The sequence below is a fragment of the Chrysemys picta genome, chromosome 1, assembly GCF_011386835.1.
Source record: "Chrysemys picta bellii isolate R12L10 chromosome 1, ASM1138683v2, whole genome shotgun sequence".
Classification (NCBI taxonomy): Eukaryota; Metazoa; Chordata; order Testudines; family Emydidae; genus Chrysemys; species Chrysemys picta.
In genome coordinates, this window is record NC_088791.1 from 315,544,656 (window position 1) to 315,562,994 (window position 18,339).

The 18,339-nt window shown below is 50.4% G+C and overlaps 1 protein-coding gene across 10 annotated transcripts in view; it reads right to left on the reverse strand.

The window, feature by feature from the left end:
• PARP4 (poly(ADP-ribose) polymerase family member 4) overlaps positions 1-18,339 on the reverse strand; it is a 101,635-nt gene that overhangs the window by 15,817 nt on the left and 67,479 nt on the right. For 3 of the 10 annotated variants that reach the window (XM_042855184.2, XM_024106040.3, XM_042855213.2), the window contains 5 exons: positions 17,895-18,011; positions 15,320-15,523; positions 7,508-7,648; positions 887-2,059; positions 376-495 (listed from right to left, as the gene is read on the reverse strand). In XM_042855184.2, the coding sequence (XP_042711118.2) occupies positions 376-495; positions 887-2,059; positions 7,508-7,648; positions 15,320-15,523; positions 17,895-18,011 (1,755 nt within the window). The remainder of the gene's footprint in view (positions 1-375; positions 496-886; positions 2,060-7,507; positions 7,649-15,319; positions 15,524-17,894; positions 18,012-18,339) is intronic. The other 7 variants (XM_042855208.2, XM_065595579.1, XM_042855211.2 and 4 more) reach the window with 5 other exon arrangements.

The following is an 18,339-nucleotide window of genomic DNA, read 5'->3' on the forward strand; positions in this document are numbered from 1 at the left end:
TCGCTGAAGAGGATGCCATGGTCCTTCAAAAGATGTGGGTCCTAGAGCAGGAGTGACAGCGGCGAGGCACTACCCGAAGAGGGCACAGTAACATGCAGAGCTAATTCCCAAGACAGCCAGCAGAAGGCACCAGAGTGGTCAGCGCACCCTGTCAGAGATACCAATATTGTTATTTATATTGAGGAACCCTGAGGAATACCAAGTAAATTCTCCTGTAGGACCCAACAGAAGTAACTCTTCACTAGACATAGATTTACATTTAGATGCCAACAGAAGAACCCAAAGTACACTATTTGTAATAAAAACAATTTTTAAAAAGTTATTCCTTGTATCTTGCTTTTAAGTAACGCAGATATGGAAACAACGGCACTGTACCTGATTTTGGAGCTCAAAAATCTGAGTCCAGGTTACAGCACTTGGTGGACTTTGTTGAATCCTCATCTGTGGTAATGTTTTACCAAGCTTTTTTTCCCTCATTGCTGTTAAGACAAGATCCTTAAAAAACAAACAAACAAACAAACAAACAAAAAAACAACCACACACAACAGAAATATTCACTAAGAATCTGATTCTGCCTTATTCATATTAAATAGTACTTCATCACACAACTAATTCCACTGAGATCTATGGGACTACTAGTGTAGTAAAGTAAGTTTAATCAACATGAATAAGGGTGGCAGAAACAAGATCCAAGTTTATATCACTCCATTAAAAGTTAATTAAACCTCCAAAATATAAATCACTATAAAAGAGCAGAATTTACCTCCTCTTCTTCAGCATCCCTTGATGTGGAAGTCCAGGGCAATCAAGAGCAACTACTCCTGTTTGTTTTGGCTACATGTTCAACATCAGAGAAAGGCAAAGCATAATTCAGACTTCTACTAACCTTGCTGAGCCGATGATGAAGTTTTTCTCTACGCTTTGGTGCAGTTTGTAGCATTGGTGATCCTAGTCTTAACCTAGCTGGTGAAGCAAGAACTTCAGGAGTAACTTGTGCTTCAAAATTTGCCTTCTTCAGGGTTCTGCCCACAGGAGTAAATGAGCTCTTTATATATGAAGAAAGCCCCTGAGTGAATTCAGGAGAGCAAGGAGGAAGGCCAAAAAGAGAGCAAGGAGCTTGGCCACCAAAAAGAGGGCAAGGAGGAGGGCAAGGAGGTTGGCCACCAGGAGGAGGGCAAGGAGGAGGGCAAGGAGCTAGGCCACCAGGAGGAGGGCAAGGAGGAGGAGGAGGAGCTTGGCCACAAGGAGGAGGGCAAGGAGCTGGGCCACCAGGAGGAGGAGGAGGAGGGCAAGGAGCTGGGGCACCAGGAAGAGGGGGAGGAGGAGGGCAAGGAGCTGGGGCACCAGGAAGAGGGCAAGGAGGAGGGCAAGGAGCTAGGCCACCAGGAGGAGGAGGAGGAGGGCAAGGAGCTGGGGCACCAGGAAGAGGGGGAGGAGGAGGGCAAGGAGCTGGGGCACCAGGAAGAGGGGGAGGAGGAGGGCAAGGAGCTAGGCCACCAGGAGGAGGGCAAGGAGGAGGAGGAGGAGCTTGGCCACCAGGAGGAGGGCAAGGAGGAGGAGGAGGAGCTTGGCCACCAGGAAGAGGGCAAGGAGGAGGCCGAGGAGCTTGGCCACAAGGAGGAGGGCAAGGAGGAGGCCAAGGAGCTTGGCCACAAGGAGGAGGGCAAGGAGGAGGCCAAGGAGCTTGGCCACAAGGAGGAGGGCAAGGAGGAGGGCAAAGAGCTTGAAAAGAAAAATTAATGCCAGTAGCCTGTGAACGTTGAGGAAAAGGCGGACGAGCTAGAGGCTTGGAAGATTTGTATTGTAAAGGTGATTGAATATGCATGACGAATTTTGGTTGTGGCTCAGAGATAGATGCAAATAGTCCAACTTCAGTGGCACCAGCATCATATTCAATTTCAGCAGTCTTTATAAAACTGAATCCAATGGAATCTGGTAAGATGCACTGTTCAACCAAGGGAAGTTCTTTGTCACTTTGAAATTGGAGACTTTTCGGCTTATTATCTCCTCCAATTTGGAGGTGGCCAGAAAAACCACTAGTTACTTCATGAAAAGGAACCTGTCGAGTAAAATTATAAGAAAACAAAATATTTCTGGAGTTTAAACCAACTTTTTTTGTGATTAAGACCATATTTTCATTAGACACAGTATCAATCTATCATCATCATGCTCAACACAAAGCCTATTTGTCTTGTCAATTAAACAATTAACTTCTTTCCCTGCAGCTGAAGCCAGGCAAAAATTCAGACTAGAAATAAGGTGCACATTTTTAATAGTAAGGTATTGGACTAATTTCACAATTTCTATGCAATTAATGAAATCATGATTTACACAGGATCTTACCCATTGTGGGATCTTGGCTGAGGATGTGTAGAACAGGGTGAAAGGGAAAGTATTCTTATGAGCTGGGTGAAACCTTGTTATGGGCTAAATTAAAACATCTTTGAAAGTGGGTGTGAATGGACCCTACAATTAACATTACTGTCAGGATAAGGTTGGCAGGATGCCCCCCTAAGATAAAAGGGGTGTGAACCCATCTAGGAGTTTTGGACTGAGTGTTTAATGGGGTTATTCTGAATACTATTTTGATATGTATGTTCCCTGGGTGGAGTCACAACTGCTTTTGTTTAATGAAGGGTGGGTCCTGCTTAATTTATCCTGACAGTCATGTTAATTGTAGAAATAACAGGAGTACTTGTGGCACCTTAGAGACTAACAAATTTATTAGAGCATAAGCTTTCGTGGACTACAGCCCACTTCTTTGGATGCATATAGAGTGGAATATGCTCTATATGCATCCGAAGAAGTGGGCTGTAGTCCACGAAAGCTTATGCTCTAATAAATTTGTTAGTCTCTAAAGTGCCACAAGTACTCCTGTTCTTTTTGCGGATACAGACTAACACGGCTGCTGCTCTGAAACCTGTTAATTGTAGAGTGCATTCACACCCAATCTCAAAGAGACAAACAGCAAGGCCTTGCCTACACTACCAAGTTTTGTAACCAAAACTGCCGTTTGTCGACCCAAACAGTGTAGACACTGCAAGGTGACTTTTGTCAGGGAAAATGCCTGGTTTTGGCAACAAAAATACATCCACCCTCATGAGAGATTTCTGTCTTTTTCCTCTACATTTTTGTCGACAAAGTGCCAGTATAGACACCACGCTTCATTTAATTGCTTTAATTAGCCTCCAGATGGTGTCCCACAATGCCCAACCTGACCGCTCTGGTCAGCAGTTTGAACTCCGCTGCCCTGCAGCCAGGTAAACAACCTCCCCATTAGAAGCCCCGGGAATTTTAGAAATTCCATGTCTTGTTTGCTCGGCATGGAGGTCTCATCACATCTTCCCAGGTGACCATGGTGGGTTATCGCAGCAAACACTCTCCTGCTTGGACCACTGCAGAGTTGTTGGATCTGATCATCATATGGAGGGAGGAGGCTGTGCAGTCACCGCTGCCTTAAGCCATAGGAAGTGGGATACCTACAGGCACATTTCTCGAGACTTGTGCGAAAAGGGCTGTGATCAGTCCATGCTGTAGTACAGAGCGAAGATAAAGGAGCTGAGGGAGGCGTACCATAAGGCGAGGGAGCAAACCATCACTCCAGTAATGCACCTAAGATCTGCCGGTTCTATAAGGAGCTAGACGCTATCCTCGGTGGCGACCCCACCTCCAATGCCAAGAGCCTTGTGGCAGCGGAAGGAGGGCCTAACCTGGAGGATGAAGTTATTGATAAAGAGGTGGAGTTAGATGAGGATGTTCAGCTCCTGGTGGGGTCACCTGGTAGGGTAGGCAGCCAGGAACTGTTCTCCACTCCAGAGGTGTCTAGCCAGTCTCAGCAGTTGCTCTCTGGCAAGCAAGAAGCAGGAGATGAGACTCCTGGTAAGTGACTATGGCTTGTGTAATGGAGAGGTGGGTTCAGGGCATAGAAATATGGGAGGCTGGCTCTGTTTCTGTGAGATGGACATTTCCCTGTGTAGCTAATCTGTACAGGGGAAGAGGGTGTTGATGCACGCCAAGATCTCATGGGAATCCTGAAGAGAGATCTCCAGGAAAGTTTCCTGGAGGTACTCGGTAATCTTCTGCTGAAGGTTCCGTGGCAGAGCAGCTTTGTTCCTTTCCCCATTGTAGGAAACTTTCCTGCACCATTCGGCAATCACTTGTGCAGGGACCAAAGCAGCACACAGGCGAGCAGCATAGGGAGCAGGGCAGAAGCCACATGCATGGAGTAGATGTACCTTTGTTTCCCTGCTTACCCTTAGCAGTGAGATATCTGCTAGAATGACCCCGCCTGCGGAAAACTGTGGAAGAATTTTAATTTGTTCCCTAATATGCTGCACCATGACCCTTGCAAAGAGTGTGTGCTCTTTTCTCCATGTGAACTGCCCCCCACCAACACTCAAAATACTTTGGGTGTTCGCAGAGATGTGTGCCTGGCTACGGTCAGTGAGAAATTGATGGTAATGTTGCAAAAGGTGTATTTAACAGAAATGTTTCAATTCTGTATGTGAATTTAACAATCCCGCTTCTGTGCATTGTCCCCTGTGCTTCACCAGATGTGGCCTTCAGGAACACCCCATGCACCCCGGCCGAGATTCTCCACCAGATAAGAAAGCGCTCAAGATGCAGCAAAGAAGACATGTTCCGGGAGGTCCTGCAGTGCTCCAATGCAGAAAAAAGGGAATGAAAAGAATGCTGTGAAGCCGAAGGGCAGGACAGAAAAGAGAATCACCCTTCCCTCCCCACTCCACCTGCACATTCCTTTCCACCTTCCAGGACTTCTTGGTTTCCCCTTTACTCCACCCCCTCAGACAACTTTCACAACAATAGCTGGACCTACACACAGCTGTGAAAGTCTGTCCTTCCCTGGTTCCTCCTTTCCTGCCAAGCATCTGTGTGTTGGTGTGTGCTGTTTCTTGTGCAATAAAAGTAAACTTTGATAATGGTAAATCATCTTTAATTTTTTGCTACAAGGTGGGATTGCAGGCACTGCCAACAGATGCACAGGCATTTTGATCACTTTATTACAGGAATATAAGGCTCCAAATGTCACCATTGCCCCCTAGGAAAACTACATGGCATGTAACATTGAAGCAACTCAGACAGAGATATATGTTACTGGTGGTCATTGTCAAAGTGCTGCCTCAAAGCCTCCCTGATTCAAATAGCTCCCCTCTGGGCTCCTCTGACAGCCCTGGTATCTGGCTGCTCAAAATGAGTTGCCAAGTGGCCTGCCTCAGCACTCCACCCCTGAGCAAACCTTTCACCCTTAGTTTCACAGAGATTATGCAACATACAGCATGTGGCTATGACCATAGGAATATTATCCTCAGTGAGGTCCAACCTGCCATGATGGCATCGCCAGCGCGCCTTTAATCTGCCAAAGGCACATTCAATTGTCATCTAGCACCTACTGAGCCTGTTGTTGAACTGCTCCTTACTGCTGTCAAGGTGTCCCGTGAAAGGTTTCATGAGCCACAGCTGTAAGGGGTACACAGAGTCCACCAGGATCACTATGGGCATTTCAACACACCTCACTCTAATCTTCTGGTTAGAAAAGAAAGTCCCTGCTTGCAGCTTTCTGTACAGGCTGGTGTTTCTGAAGATGCGTGCACCATGCACCTTCCCAGACCACTCCACATTGATGTCAGTGAAACACCCATGGTGATCCACAAGCACTTGCAACACCGTGGAGAAGTACCCCTTCCTATTAATGTACTCTGTCACCATGTGGTCTGGTGCCAAAATTGGAATACGTGTGCCATCTATCGCCCCTCCACAGTTAGGGAACCCCATTTCTGCAAAGCTGTCCACTATTTCACACACATTTCCCAGAGTCACGGTCCTTCGTAGCAGGATGCGATTTATTGCTCTGCACACTTGCATTAACGCAGCCCCAAAGGTCGACGTCCCCACTCCAAATTTATTCATGACCGACTGGTGGCAGTCTGGAGTTGCCAGCTTCCACACAGCAATTGTCACACGCTTCTCTACCAAGAGGGCAGCTTTCATTCTGGTGTCCTTGAGCCGCAGGTCTGGGACGAGCGCTGCGCACAGTTCCAGGAAGGTGGCTTTCTGCATCTGAAAATTCTGTAGCCACTGCTCGTCATCCCACACCTGCATGACGATGTGATCCTATCATTCAGTGCTTGTTTTACGAGCTCAAAAGCGACGGTCTATCCTATGCACCTGCTCAGTGAATGCTAAAAGCAATCTAAAGTTGCTCCTATCCATATCATGCAGAATATAAGGCACCTGTGAGCCTTCCTCAGTTAGAAACTTTCCAATTAACTGCACTGACATCCGCAATGTCTTCATAACAGTTAACAGAGTATAGGAGAGCAGTGCGGGATCCATCCCTTCTCACAAAGATGCTAGGGTGCACAGCAAAGAAGGGCCGTTGAAAAAAACACAAAATAGGCGGAAGCCCATGGAGTGCCAGGACAGAAAGCAATACATCATGGGACATTTAACACTGTCTCAACATGCGCCGTGATCCGCTCCGTCGTTCCACAATACCCAGCAACAGAAGGACTGTGGGACAGGTACCCACAGTGCGTTGCTCATACTGTCCATGATGGTACTCCCACTGTGGACATGATCTTGTGACAGAGGAAGCAAGTGTGAATATGAAATTGTGATTTTTATTATGTCAACATCACTTTTGTTGACACAAATTGGTAGTGTAAACATGGCCCAAAAGAGTAAAACAGCAGCCTCTAATGTAAGTATGGTATAAGACCCTGAAAAAGCGAGGGAGAGAGATCTTTAGCTAGCACTAGACCCAAAGAGGCTTGGGGCTATAAGCAAAGAAACTATTTATTTTCTGGTTCCTCCTGCCTTCGGGGACATAGGACCTTGTACATTCCTTGTTAATAAACAAGACTGCATTAAAGATATACCAGACTCTTTCATCAATTTCTACCCCCAACCGGAATATCCCCAGCGCCTCAAACTTTTACTAGCTGTTTGGGTCAAAAAGGGGTAGTAGTATTTTGTGGGGGTATTGTGGGTGCTGAATGAGGCATGGTGGATGTAAGAGAGGAGGACTCCACCAGCAAACTAAGGTTTACCAGCTGAGGGATATATGACATCCCACATATAAATCAATTTAAGCAGCCTTGGTACAGATGCAAGGACAAGCCTGAGAGAAGTACCACCATCTGAGTACTCTAAAGAAGACAAGGCCTTGGACTAGACAGACAGGGAAGAATTTACACTGGAAGAGAGTAAAGAGCGACTAGCTCCCTCTTCTCTCTCTCAAAGATCTCTGCTGCAATGGGGCCTGATGCCATAACACCTTTTATGTACCTTGCCTTTCTTTGGGAGAGAGTCCTCGAATTTTTTTGAACTTCATACAAACATTTATGTAATTAATTGCATCCAGAATAATAAGAAATGGTGCAGACTTTATAAACAATTACCAACTGCTACCTTATAAACCATCTACTACTACAACTGAGTAATACACAAAAAATGTTAAAAACAAGAACATATTAAGCATATTTACCGATTCACCCACTCCTCTATTAGAAAACAGGTATCCATATCCAGATGTATCATGCTCCCAGTCCATGTAGGGTAAAATGTCTAAACGTTCTGGAGCCATAGGAATGTTTGGAAGACCAGCATGCTGAACTTCATTAGCATCCTAAATTAAAATTAAAATTAATTAAATTTAAAAAAGCAGCAGGTTTAAAACAAATACAAGGAAGTTCTTCTTCACACAGCGCACAGTCAACTTGTGGAACTCCTTATCTGAGGAGGTTGTGAAGGCTAGGACTATAACAGCATTTAAAAGAGAACTGGATAAATTCATGGTGGTTAAGTCCATTAATGGCTATTAGCCAGGATGGGTAAGGAATGGTGTCCCTAGTCTCTGTTTGTCAGAGGATGGAGATGGATGGCAGGAGAGAGATCACTTGATCATTGCCTGCTGGTCCACTCCCTCTGGGGCACCTGGCATTGGCCACTGTCGGTAGACAGGATACTGGGCTAGATGGACCTTTGGTCTGACCCGGTACGGCCGTTCTTATGTTCTTATGTAAAATGCAACAGAATTACAAACTAGAGAACTGTCTTCAATTTTATTGTAATCCTTAAAAGTGATGCTTGTTATGCCAGAGATTCCCTGTCTATCAGACAATGTAAGGTTGAGAGTCAAATGCTGGGTGAAATTTGCGAGGAAATATAGAGAGGAGGTGTATTCAGTATATGAAAGATGCTCGGTATACACAAACACACAGTAAATGTAACTTTAGAATGCCTGACTGCATTAAGGGTTGTTGTATCATAACACACTATTGGTAGTAAACGGACTGGCACACTACACTGGCAATGCACCTCCATGTATTTTGAGAAACCTCTTCAGTATTTTATGTAACTTCAGTTCAGAAATTACCCTCTCACTTGCTTTCAAGCAAGCAGATCAATCAGACAGTTTAAAATTTTGGATGTCAGCTGTTACTCATTTGTCTCTTCCCCATCACAACTTCCTTATACAAGTTAATGGTTGAGAGCAACCCAGCACACCAATATGTTGTAGATTACCACAGTTTATGGTGGTAATCTCTATGTAATTTGGAGAGGTAAAGCCACGATCAGTTATGGTTCAGTTAATTGAGTGACAGTGTAGAAGCATCTCACTGGCACAATCGGTGCAGCTGACTCTGACAGCTTCCAGTGCTGACAACTCCCTTGGCCAACAACCCTCCTCAGTTCCCCAGGTCGGAATCCCCTCTTTGCCCATAGCCTCTACAGCAATGTCCTGTTCAGATTCCCCCTACAAATGCTCCCCAGCCATGGTACCACTCTTCCATAAGCCCCTGCTCTGTGCTGTAGTCTCTCAGCTAGCGGAGACAGCAATCTCTGTCCCCCACAATGCAACAATACTTCCTCCTCCACCAGCAAACATGCCTACCCCCATCTCCAATAATCCCCCCACTCTGGCTGAGCCACTACTAAAATGGAGATTCAGTTTTGGATCAAGAGCTGATTCTCTTGCTTGCATAAGCCACCGGATGCTTGTCAGAGTGAACTATCAGCAGCCACCTGGGTCTGCCAGCAGGACAGGAGTGACCAGTCCCCCTCCTCACACTCCCTCAGCTACCAGCTCCACACTGCCACCTATGGTTTGTTAGAACAAACATATCAGCTTATGATCCACAGAGGGGTCACCAGCTAGTTGAATACTGGAGATGGGGGAGAGAACATTAAATCAGGTTGGTGATCCATAGCTGAGGCTCAGTGAAGGACAGTTACCTGTTCCATAACTGGCGTTCTTCGAGATGTGTTGCTCAGGTGTATTCCACTATAGGTGTGCATGCTCGCCACGTGCACCGGTGCCGGAAGTTTTTCCCTTAGCAGTACCCGTAGAGGGGGAGCACCGCTGCGACCCCTGGAGTTGCGCCTCTATATCGTGCCATAAAGGGGACTGTGTGCTCCCCCCCCCAGTTCCTTCTTGCCAGACAACTCCGACAGAGGGGAAGGAGAGCGGGATGTGGAATACACCTGAGCAACACATCTTGAAGAACGCCAGTTATGGAACAGGTAACTGTCCTTTCTTCTTCGAGTGATTATTCATGTGTATTCCACTATAAGTGACTCCAAGCTATACCTGATGGAGGTTGGTAGGAGTTTTAAGTGTTTGGGGTTTTTTTTAGGGGTTACCCGGGCGGAGCACCACCCTACCAAACCCTGCGTCATCCCGTGTTTGGGAGACGATCGCATAATGTGATGAGAAGGTGTGGACAGAGGACCACGTAGCAGCCCTACATATATCCTGAATAGGGACGTGAGCCACATAGGCAGCTGACGAGGCCTGGGCTCTCGTCAAATGAGCCTTCACTATAGGAGGTGGGGGAACCCCTGCCAGGTCGTAACAGGTGCGAATGCATGAGGTGATCCAGCGGTAAATCCGCTGGGTGGAGACCGGTCGCCCCCTCATGCGCTCGGCCAATGCAATAAACAGCTGGGGGGGGGGACTTTCTAAATGGCCTGGTTCTATCTAGGTAAAAAGCCAGCGCCCTACGCACATCTAACATGTGCGGGCGTCGTTCCTCATTGGAGGAATGGGGCTTAGGACAGAGGACCGGGAGGAAAATATCCTGATCCATGTGAAAAGCCGCTATCTTCGGCAAAAAGATGGGGGGAGGGCGAAGCTGAACTTTGTCCTTATGGAAGACCGTATACGGTGGTTCAGAGGTCAGGGCCCTGAGCTCAGAGACCCGGCAGGCTGAGGTGATAGCCACTAAGAACGCCACTTTCCACGACAAGTAGGACCACGAACATGTGGCTAAGGGTTCGAAAGGAGGCCCTGTGAGGCGGGAGAGCACTAGGTTCAGGTCCCAGAGCGGGACTGGGGGTCTAGCATAAGGGAATGCCCAATCTAACCCTTTTAGAAACCGGGACGTCATGTGATGTGAAAACACCAACAGGCCCTGCACCGGGGGGTGGAAAGCCAAAATGGCCGCCAGGTACACCCTGATAGAGGAGGGCGCCAGCCCTTGGGTCCTAACGGACAGGAGGTAATAGAGGACAAGCTGGATAGATGCGGAAAAGGGAGAGGAACCTCTATCCCTCACCCACATAGAGAACCGATACCATTTGGCCAGGTAGGTTCAATGTGTGGAGGGTTTCCTACTTTCCAGCAGGACCCGTCGCACATCCTCAGAACATCTCCCTTCCTCCTCATTCAACCACGGAGCAGCCACGCTGTCAAGTGGAGTGGGGCCAGGTTGGGATGGAGGAGATGACCTTCCTCCTGGGAGAGGAGGTCCGGGCAAAGCGGCAGCTTGTGAGGGAGGGCCGCTAAGAGTTGCAGTAGGGTCCCGTACCAATGTTCACGGACCCAGTCTGGGGCTATAAGGATGACCCGCGCCCCGTCTGACTTCACCTTCTGTAGGACCCTACCTATCAGGGGGAATGTCAGGAAGGCGTACAACAGGGGCCCCGATCATGGGAGCAGGAACGCATCCGAGATTGCACCCTCGCCCTCTCCCGCCCTGGAGCAGAACCGGGGACACAGTCGATTCTGGGCGGTGGTGAACAGGTCTACCTGGGGAGTGCCCCACTGTAGGAAGATCCACCCGGCCACCTCCCTGTGCAGGGACCACTTGTGCTGTTGGGAGAACACCCTGCTCAGGCAGTCCGCGAGCATGTTGCTCTTGCCGGGCAGGTAGAAGGCCCTCAGGAGGATGTCGTGGGCTATACAGAACTCCCACAGGAGCAGGGCTTCCTGGCATAAGGCCCGGGAACGCGTACCCACTTGTCTGTTGACATAATACGTCGCGGTCATATTGTCCGTGAGGACTCTGACCACCTTCCGCTCTATGTGCTGGCAGAAGGCCACGCACACCAGGCACACGGCCCTGAGCTCCCTGACATTTATGTGCAGGGTCAGTTCCTCGGGAGACCACATACCCTGGGCCCTGAAGCCCCCCGACGAGAGCTTCCCAGCCCAGATCCAAGGCATCCGACACTAGATCTAGTGAGGGAGGGGGCTCTCGGAAGGGGATACCCCGAAGCATGTTGCTCGGGAGGGACCACCAGTGCAGGTCTGCTACCACCGTTGGCGGTACCGTAACGACCTTGTCCAGGCCATCCCTGGCCTGGGAGTACCGGGAGGCCAGCCACAGCTGAAGGGGCCTCATCCTGAGCCTGGCATGTCGCACCACAGAGGTGCATGCTGCCATATGGCCTAGGATTTGAAGGCACACCCGTGCCATAGTTACCGGAAAGGCCGTGACCGAGGCGATGAGAGCTTTGAGCGTCTCGAATCTCTCCCGTGGGAGGGAGGCCGTGGCCACCCTGGAGTCTAACAGCGCTCCTATGAAGTTTATGTGCTGAACCGGGACTAACATGGATTTCTCCTCGTTTACCACTAGGCCTAGAGCTGCGCAGGTGTTTAGCAGGAAGTTCATCTGCTCCTGCACCTGAGACCGAAACTTGCCCTTGAGCAGCCAGTTGTCGAGGTAGGGGAAAATCTGCAGTCCTTTCCTCCTGAGGTGGGCCGCCACCACCGCCACACACTTTGTAAAGACCCTGGGGGCAGAAGACAAGCCAAAGGGAAGGACCATAAACTGGTAGTGGTCCTGGCCCACCAGGAAACAGAGGAAGCGCCTGTGACCCTCGAAAATGTGGATGTGAAAGTACACATCCTGGAGGTCCAGAGCCGTAAACCAATCCCCCGGGTCTAAGGATGGAATAATAGTGGCCAGGGACACCACGCAGAATTTGCAACGAACCAGGAACTGGTTGAGATTCCGCAGATCGAGGATGGGCCGAAGCCCGCCCTTCACCTTCGGGATGAGGAAATACCTGGAGTAAAATCCCTTGCCCTGGAATTCCCGAGGTACCCTCTCCAATGCTCCCAGGGAGAGGAGGTGCTCTACCTCCTGACTGAGGAGGAGGGCATGCTCCGGGTCCCCGGCCGCTCCCGGTACGGAGGATGGTGGGGAGGGAGCGAAAGGAACTGCAACCTGTACCCTTGGGAGATGGTGCTGAGAACCCATTGGTCCGACATTATACAGGACCATTGCAGGCGTCAGGCCGATAAACGGTTGGTAAAACTCAACTTTATTAACTGGGGGTGGGGGGTTTACACTGGCAACAGGCCCGATGACCCCCCCCCCGCAACGAGTCAAAAACGCTGTTTCCCTGGCCTCTTGGCCTTCGAGGGCCCAGGTTGTGGGGCCGAACGGGATTGGCATTGGGAGCGATGCCTCTGCTCTCTCTGCCTCTTAGGCGGGGGCTCGTATCTGCCCCGTGCCGGGGGAGCCGAGGGCTGCGGTCTGGGCTTGTCCTTGGCAGGTGGGACATACAGACTGAGTGTCTGCACGGTGGTGTGGGAGTCCTTCATCCTGTGCAGACAGGTGTCTGTCTGGTCTGCAGATAATGCTTTGCCATCAAATGGCAGGTCCTGCATTATAGACTGGGACTCCACCGACAGCCCTGAGCGGGAAAGCCACAATGCCCGCCTCATGGAGATAGCCGTGGCCATCGAACGAGCCTCCGTGTCAGCTGCGTCTGAGACAGCCTGAAGAGCTGCTTTAGCTACAGCTGTACCTACGTCAAGCAGTGCTTTGAACTCTTCTGTTCTGCTCTTGGAGGGAAGGTTCAAACTTTGGCAAAGAGCCCCACAAGTTAAAGTCAAAGCGACTCAGGAGGGCTTGGTGGTTTGCCACCCTGAGTTGGAAACTGGCTGAGGAATAAACCTTTTTGCCAAATGTGTCCAGTCTTCTGGCCTCCTTATCCTTCAGGGTCGGTGCGGGTGGGTGTAAAGAGTTCGGAGTGGGGTGGGTGTAAAGATACTCGTGCCCTTTCGTGGGCACGAAGTATTTACGTTCCGCCTTCTTAGAGATAGGCGGGAGGGAGGCTGGGGTCTGCCATAGGCCTGTGGAGATGTTTGCCACTCCCTGGAGAAGTGGCAGTGCCACGCGGCCCGGTGCTGAGGAGGAGAGGACATTAAAAAGATTGTCCGATGGTTCCTCCATCTCCTCCGCCTGCAGGTGTAGGTTGGCGGCTACACGTCGGAGGAGCTCCTGGTGCGCCTTGAAGTCCTCTTGAGAAGGAGGAGGCGGTGCCGCTATGGACTCATCTGGTGCCTGCAGGGCGACCGGGATGGTTCTGAGAGCATTGGGCGGTGCCGGTATGCCACAGTCCGCATCAGGGTCCAGTTGCAGTGTCGTCGGCGCGGCACCGGAGGACTGCCCTTGGTGCCGAGACGGGAACGCAGAGCGGGCTTGGGATGCCCCAGCCAGAGAACGGGGTCCCGGCAGTGCGGGCGCCTGGGGCCATGGTGCCCCCTGGCACCACTGTCCTTGCCAGGGTGCCCCTTGCCACTGCACCACTTGGGGTCCCACCAGGGTTATCTGTTCCTGGGGAATGGTGCGGGCCGGAGAGGGGCAGCTGGGGGCCAAGGCAGAGGTGGCCGAGGATCGCATGGTGCCTTGGGAGCAGCTCAAGTGGTGCCGTCCTCGCCGGCTCCTGCCACGGGATTTCGACCTTGACGATGAATAGGTGTAGACGTCGGAGGGCGTATCTCTGGACTCCCTTCAGTGGCTCCGGGCGCGGCGTCGTGGTGCCTGGATGCACTCCGAACGTGGCGATCATCGTGGTATGATCGGCGGTGCTGTCGGCGTCGAGATGCACTCTCACTCGACGCGGAGTGTCGATGCTTCTCATGTCGGTGCCTGCTGCCTCTGCGGGTCGAGGACGACTCAGGCGATTCACTCCCAGGCGACCCCGACAATGGAGTGGAGGTATGTCTGGGGCTACGGGAGGGCCCGGCAGATCGGAAGGAGGTCTCCACAACTGACATAGCCGGTGAGGGCTGGGAGCCCAACGGTGGTTTCCCTCGGGACCGGGGCCTCACCTCAGACGGCCCGCTCGGTACCGGCATGGCGAGGATGTCGCGCGTCGCCTGGGCTGCCTCTGGCGTGGAGGGAACCCGTACCAGCGCAGAGGTCCATGCGGAAGGTGCCGGACTTCTCCGCTCCGCACGAGTTGGAGGTCTGGGCCCCGGTGGGGATCATGGGCTGTCCAACTCAGGTCTGGCCTCACCCCTGTCCTTCTCACGGCGTCGCTGGGATTTGCCCTGTTTCTTGGCCGGGGAGTGATGCCGACTGGTGGATGGGGCTTTGCTCCGCACCGATGACGTGGTACCCGGGGCCGGGTCGGGTCGGCGCGCCGGTGCCGGGGCCAATGTCGATTCCATAAGGAGGGCCCAGAGACTAATCTCGCGCTCGCGTTTAGTCCGGGACTTAAACGATTTGCAAATTTTGCACTTCCCACTTATGTGAGATTTGCCCAGACACTCGGAGTGCGGATCGCTTCTGGGCATGGAATTGCGACAGGAGTCGCATGATTTGAAGCCTGGGGCATGGGGCATGCCCCGAGCCAGGCTACTAACTAAAGAAGCTATCTATCGATGAACAAGGACGACTAAGGCTAGAAGCGCTGCAGCCAAGGCTGGAGCACAAAGTTCCGACTACCTTCACTGGCGGCAAGAAGGAACTGGGGGGGGGAGCACGCAGCCCCCTTTATGGCACGATATAGAGGCTCCACTCCAGGGGTCCCAGCGGTGCTCCCCCTCTATGGGTACTGCTAAGGGAAAAATTTCCGGCACCGGTGCACATGGCGAGCACACACACCTATAGTGGAATACACATGAGCAATCATTCAAAGAAGAAAAATTAGTTTGCTTTAAAAAAAAACCCAACAAAACAAACAAACAAAAACAAAAATCACAGCAGTACCACTGTAAGTGTTTGAATTTCATGGGCTATGCAGGGCTGCTGATCCCCGCTGACCCCTCAAATACCTGCTCATTTTCCGAATAGCGGATCCTGGTGTCAGCTCCTTGCCAGCCAGGCAGAGCCAGCACTGCAGTGTCTCTCTTCGGCCTGCTAGAGGCTGCTGTTGGTAGGACCATGCCTTCTAATCTCTGTGCACTGTCAGGGATATCCCCTGTCCCCACCAGCTGGCCAGACAGGAAAGCAGCAGTGGTGGTCTGGGGAAATACAACCTAGATGAAGCTACTATTAGGTGCATAACTGGTTGGAAAACCATTCCCAGAGAGTCGTTATCAGTGGTTCACAGTCAAGCTGGAAGGGCATATCGAATGGGGTCCCAGAGGGATCAATCCTGGGTCTGGTTCTGTTCAATATCTTCATCAATGATTTAGATAATGGCATAGAGATACACTTATGAAGTTTGTGGAGGATACCAAACTGAGAGAGATTGCTAGTGCTTTGGAGCATAGCATTAAAATTCATAATGATCTGGATAAACTGGAGAAATGGTCTGAAGTAACTAGAATGAAATTCAATAAGGGCAAATGCAAAGTACTCCACTTAGGAAGGACAATCAGTTACAAAATGGGAAATGACTGCCTAGGAAGGAGTATTATGGAAAGGGATCTGGGGGCGTCACAGTGGATCGCAAGCTAAATATGAGTCAATAGTGTAACACTGTTGGAAAAAAAGCAAACAACATTCTGGGATGTATTAGCAGGAGTGTTGTAAGCAAGACACAAGAAGTAAATCTTCTGCTCTACTCCGTGCTGATTAGGCCTCAACTGGTGTATTGAGTCCAGATCAGAGTGCCACATTTCAGGAAAGATGTGGACAAATTAGAGAAAGTCCAGAGAAAAGCAACAAAAATGATTAAAGGTCAAGAAGGGAAAGAATGAAAGAAATTGGGTTTGTTTAGTCTGGAGAAGAGAAGACTGAGTGGGGGACACAATAACAATTTTCAAGTACATAAAAGGTTGTTACAAGGAGGATGGAGAAAAACTGTTCTCATTAACCTCTGAGGATAGGACAAGAAGCAATGGGCTTAAATTGCAGCATGGGGGCGGTTTAGATTGGACATTAGGAAAAACTTCCTAACTGGCAAGGTGGTTAAGCACTGGAATAAATTGCCTAGGGAGGTTGTGGAATCTCCATCATTGGAGGCTTTTAAGAGCAGGTTAGACAAACATCTGTCAGGGATGGTTTAGATAATACCTAGTCCTGCCTTAAGTGCAGGGAATGGGACTAAAAGACCTCTCGAGACCCCTTCCAGTCCTACGATTCTATGAAACTGAGCACAGGCCCCAATCCCTGCCCCGGGCCTGCCAGTCAGTGCCACATGGTGAGACATTCCACCCCCAGGACAATGCTCTCCCCCTCTCCTCCCCATGAGCAGCCAAATGAGCCCAATTCCATGATTTTTCCAACAGTCTCCGGGCTGTAGGAAAAATCATGGTATTGGGCTAATTTCACAATTTCCATGTAATCCATGAAATTATGATTTACACAGGACCTTATCCAGAGTGGGATCTTGGGTGAGGATGTGTACAGCAGGGTGGAAGGGAAGGTATTGTTATAGGCTTAGTTAAAACATCTTTGAAATTAGATGTGAATGCACCCTTACAATTAACATGACTGTCAGGATAAGTTAAGCATGACCTCCTCACCTAAAACAAAAGGGGTTGTGAATCCATCCAGGAGTATTGGACGGAGTAGTGAATGGGGTTTGGGCAAAGAGTGTATGTATGTTCCCTGGGCGGGTTCACAACTGCTTTTGTCTTGGGTGGGCAGGGGCTCCTGCTTAACATATCCTGCCAGTTACGTTAATTGTGGGGTGCATTCACACCCAATCCCAAAGAGGCAAACAGCAAGAGAGCGAAGCAGCAGCCTGAAAGACCCTGGAAAAAACTAGGGAAAGAGAACTTTAGCTAGCAGTAGACCCAAGGAGGCTTGGGGCTACAAGCAAAGAAACTGTTTTTTGTTTCCTGGTTCCTCCTACCTTCGGGGACCCAGGACGTTGTACATTCCTTGTTAATAAGCAAGATCAGTATTTTTTGATGCAGCGCCTTTCATCAATTTCTACCCCCAACTGGAATATCTCCAGGGCCTCAAATTTTGACTAGCTGCTTGGGTCAAAAAGGGGTATGTAGTGTGGTGACGGTCGTCCCTCCCCATCTGGGTCGGAGGGAAGCCACACCACCTCATTATGTCACTGGGATCACTGCTTAACATCAGGGGAATTAGCAAATCAGGTGCTAATGCCCCAACCTTCTCGGTGGGGCAGCGCACCAAACAGTATGTGGGCTCTGGCCCTCGGGCTGGGCAGAACACTACACAGATTGTTACCTCAGCTCTGGCAGACAGAAGACAAACACAGGTCTTTTTGCCTATGGTGGGGAGGCTGCCACTCCTGGGTGGGGTTGGCACAAGGGGGTAGGGGAACCCAGGCCCTCCCTACTCCACAGGTTCCCAGTCCCAGGCTGTAAGTAGCAGAATGTTCTGTCACTGGGTCAATGGGGATCCGCCCGAAACACACTGACCTGGATTCAGGCAACCAAGCTATACTCTAGTGTCCCTGGGCCACTTCCTACTACCTCTTAGTACCTTGGCTCTGTAGGTGTCATCCGTGTCCCCGAAGTAGCTAGCCATCAGCAGCTCCTCCCTGGACTCGGTCTCCTCTGGGGTCAGGGCACCGCCTGGTTCATCAGCACAGTAAGAGGTCTGCAGCGAGCAAGATACGTCTGTCTCCTTCCCTGGCTCAGTGCCAACTGAGCTGAAGGTTCTGCCTTTTGTACTTCCCATCCTGTCTCTCAACTCCCAGTGAGAAGGGTGAACCCGGCCTGACTCCACCCACCCGGGCACAGAAAGTAGTTCCTCCCCTCTGGATCGAAGGGAGGCCACACCGCAGGGTAACAGTATTTTGTGGGGGTATTGTGGGTGCTGAATGAGGCATGGTGGATGTAAGAGAGGAGGACTCCGCCAGCAAAGTAAGGAGGTTTACCAGCTGAGGGATATGTGACATCCCACACCTAAATTGATGTAAGGAGCC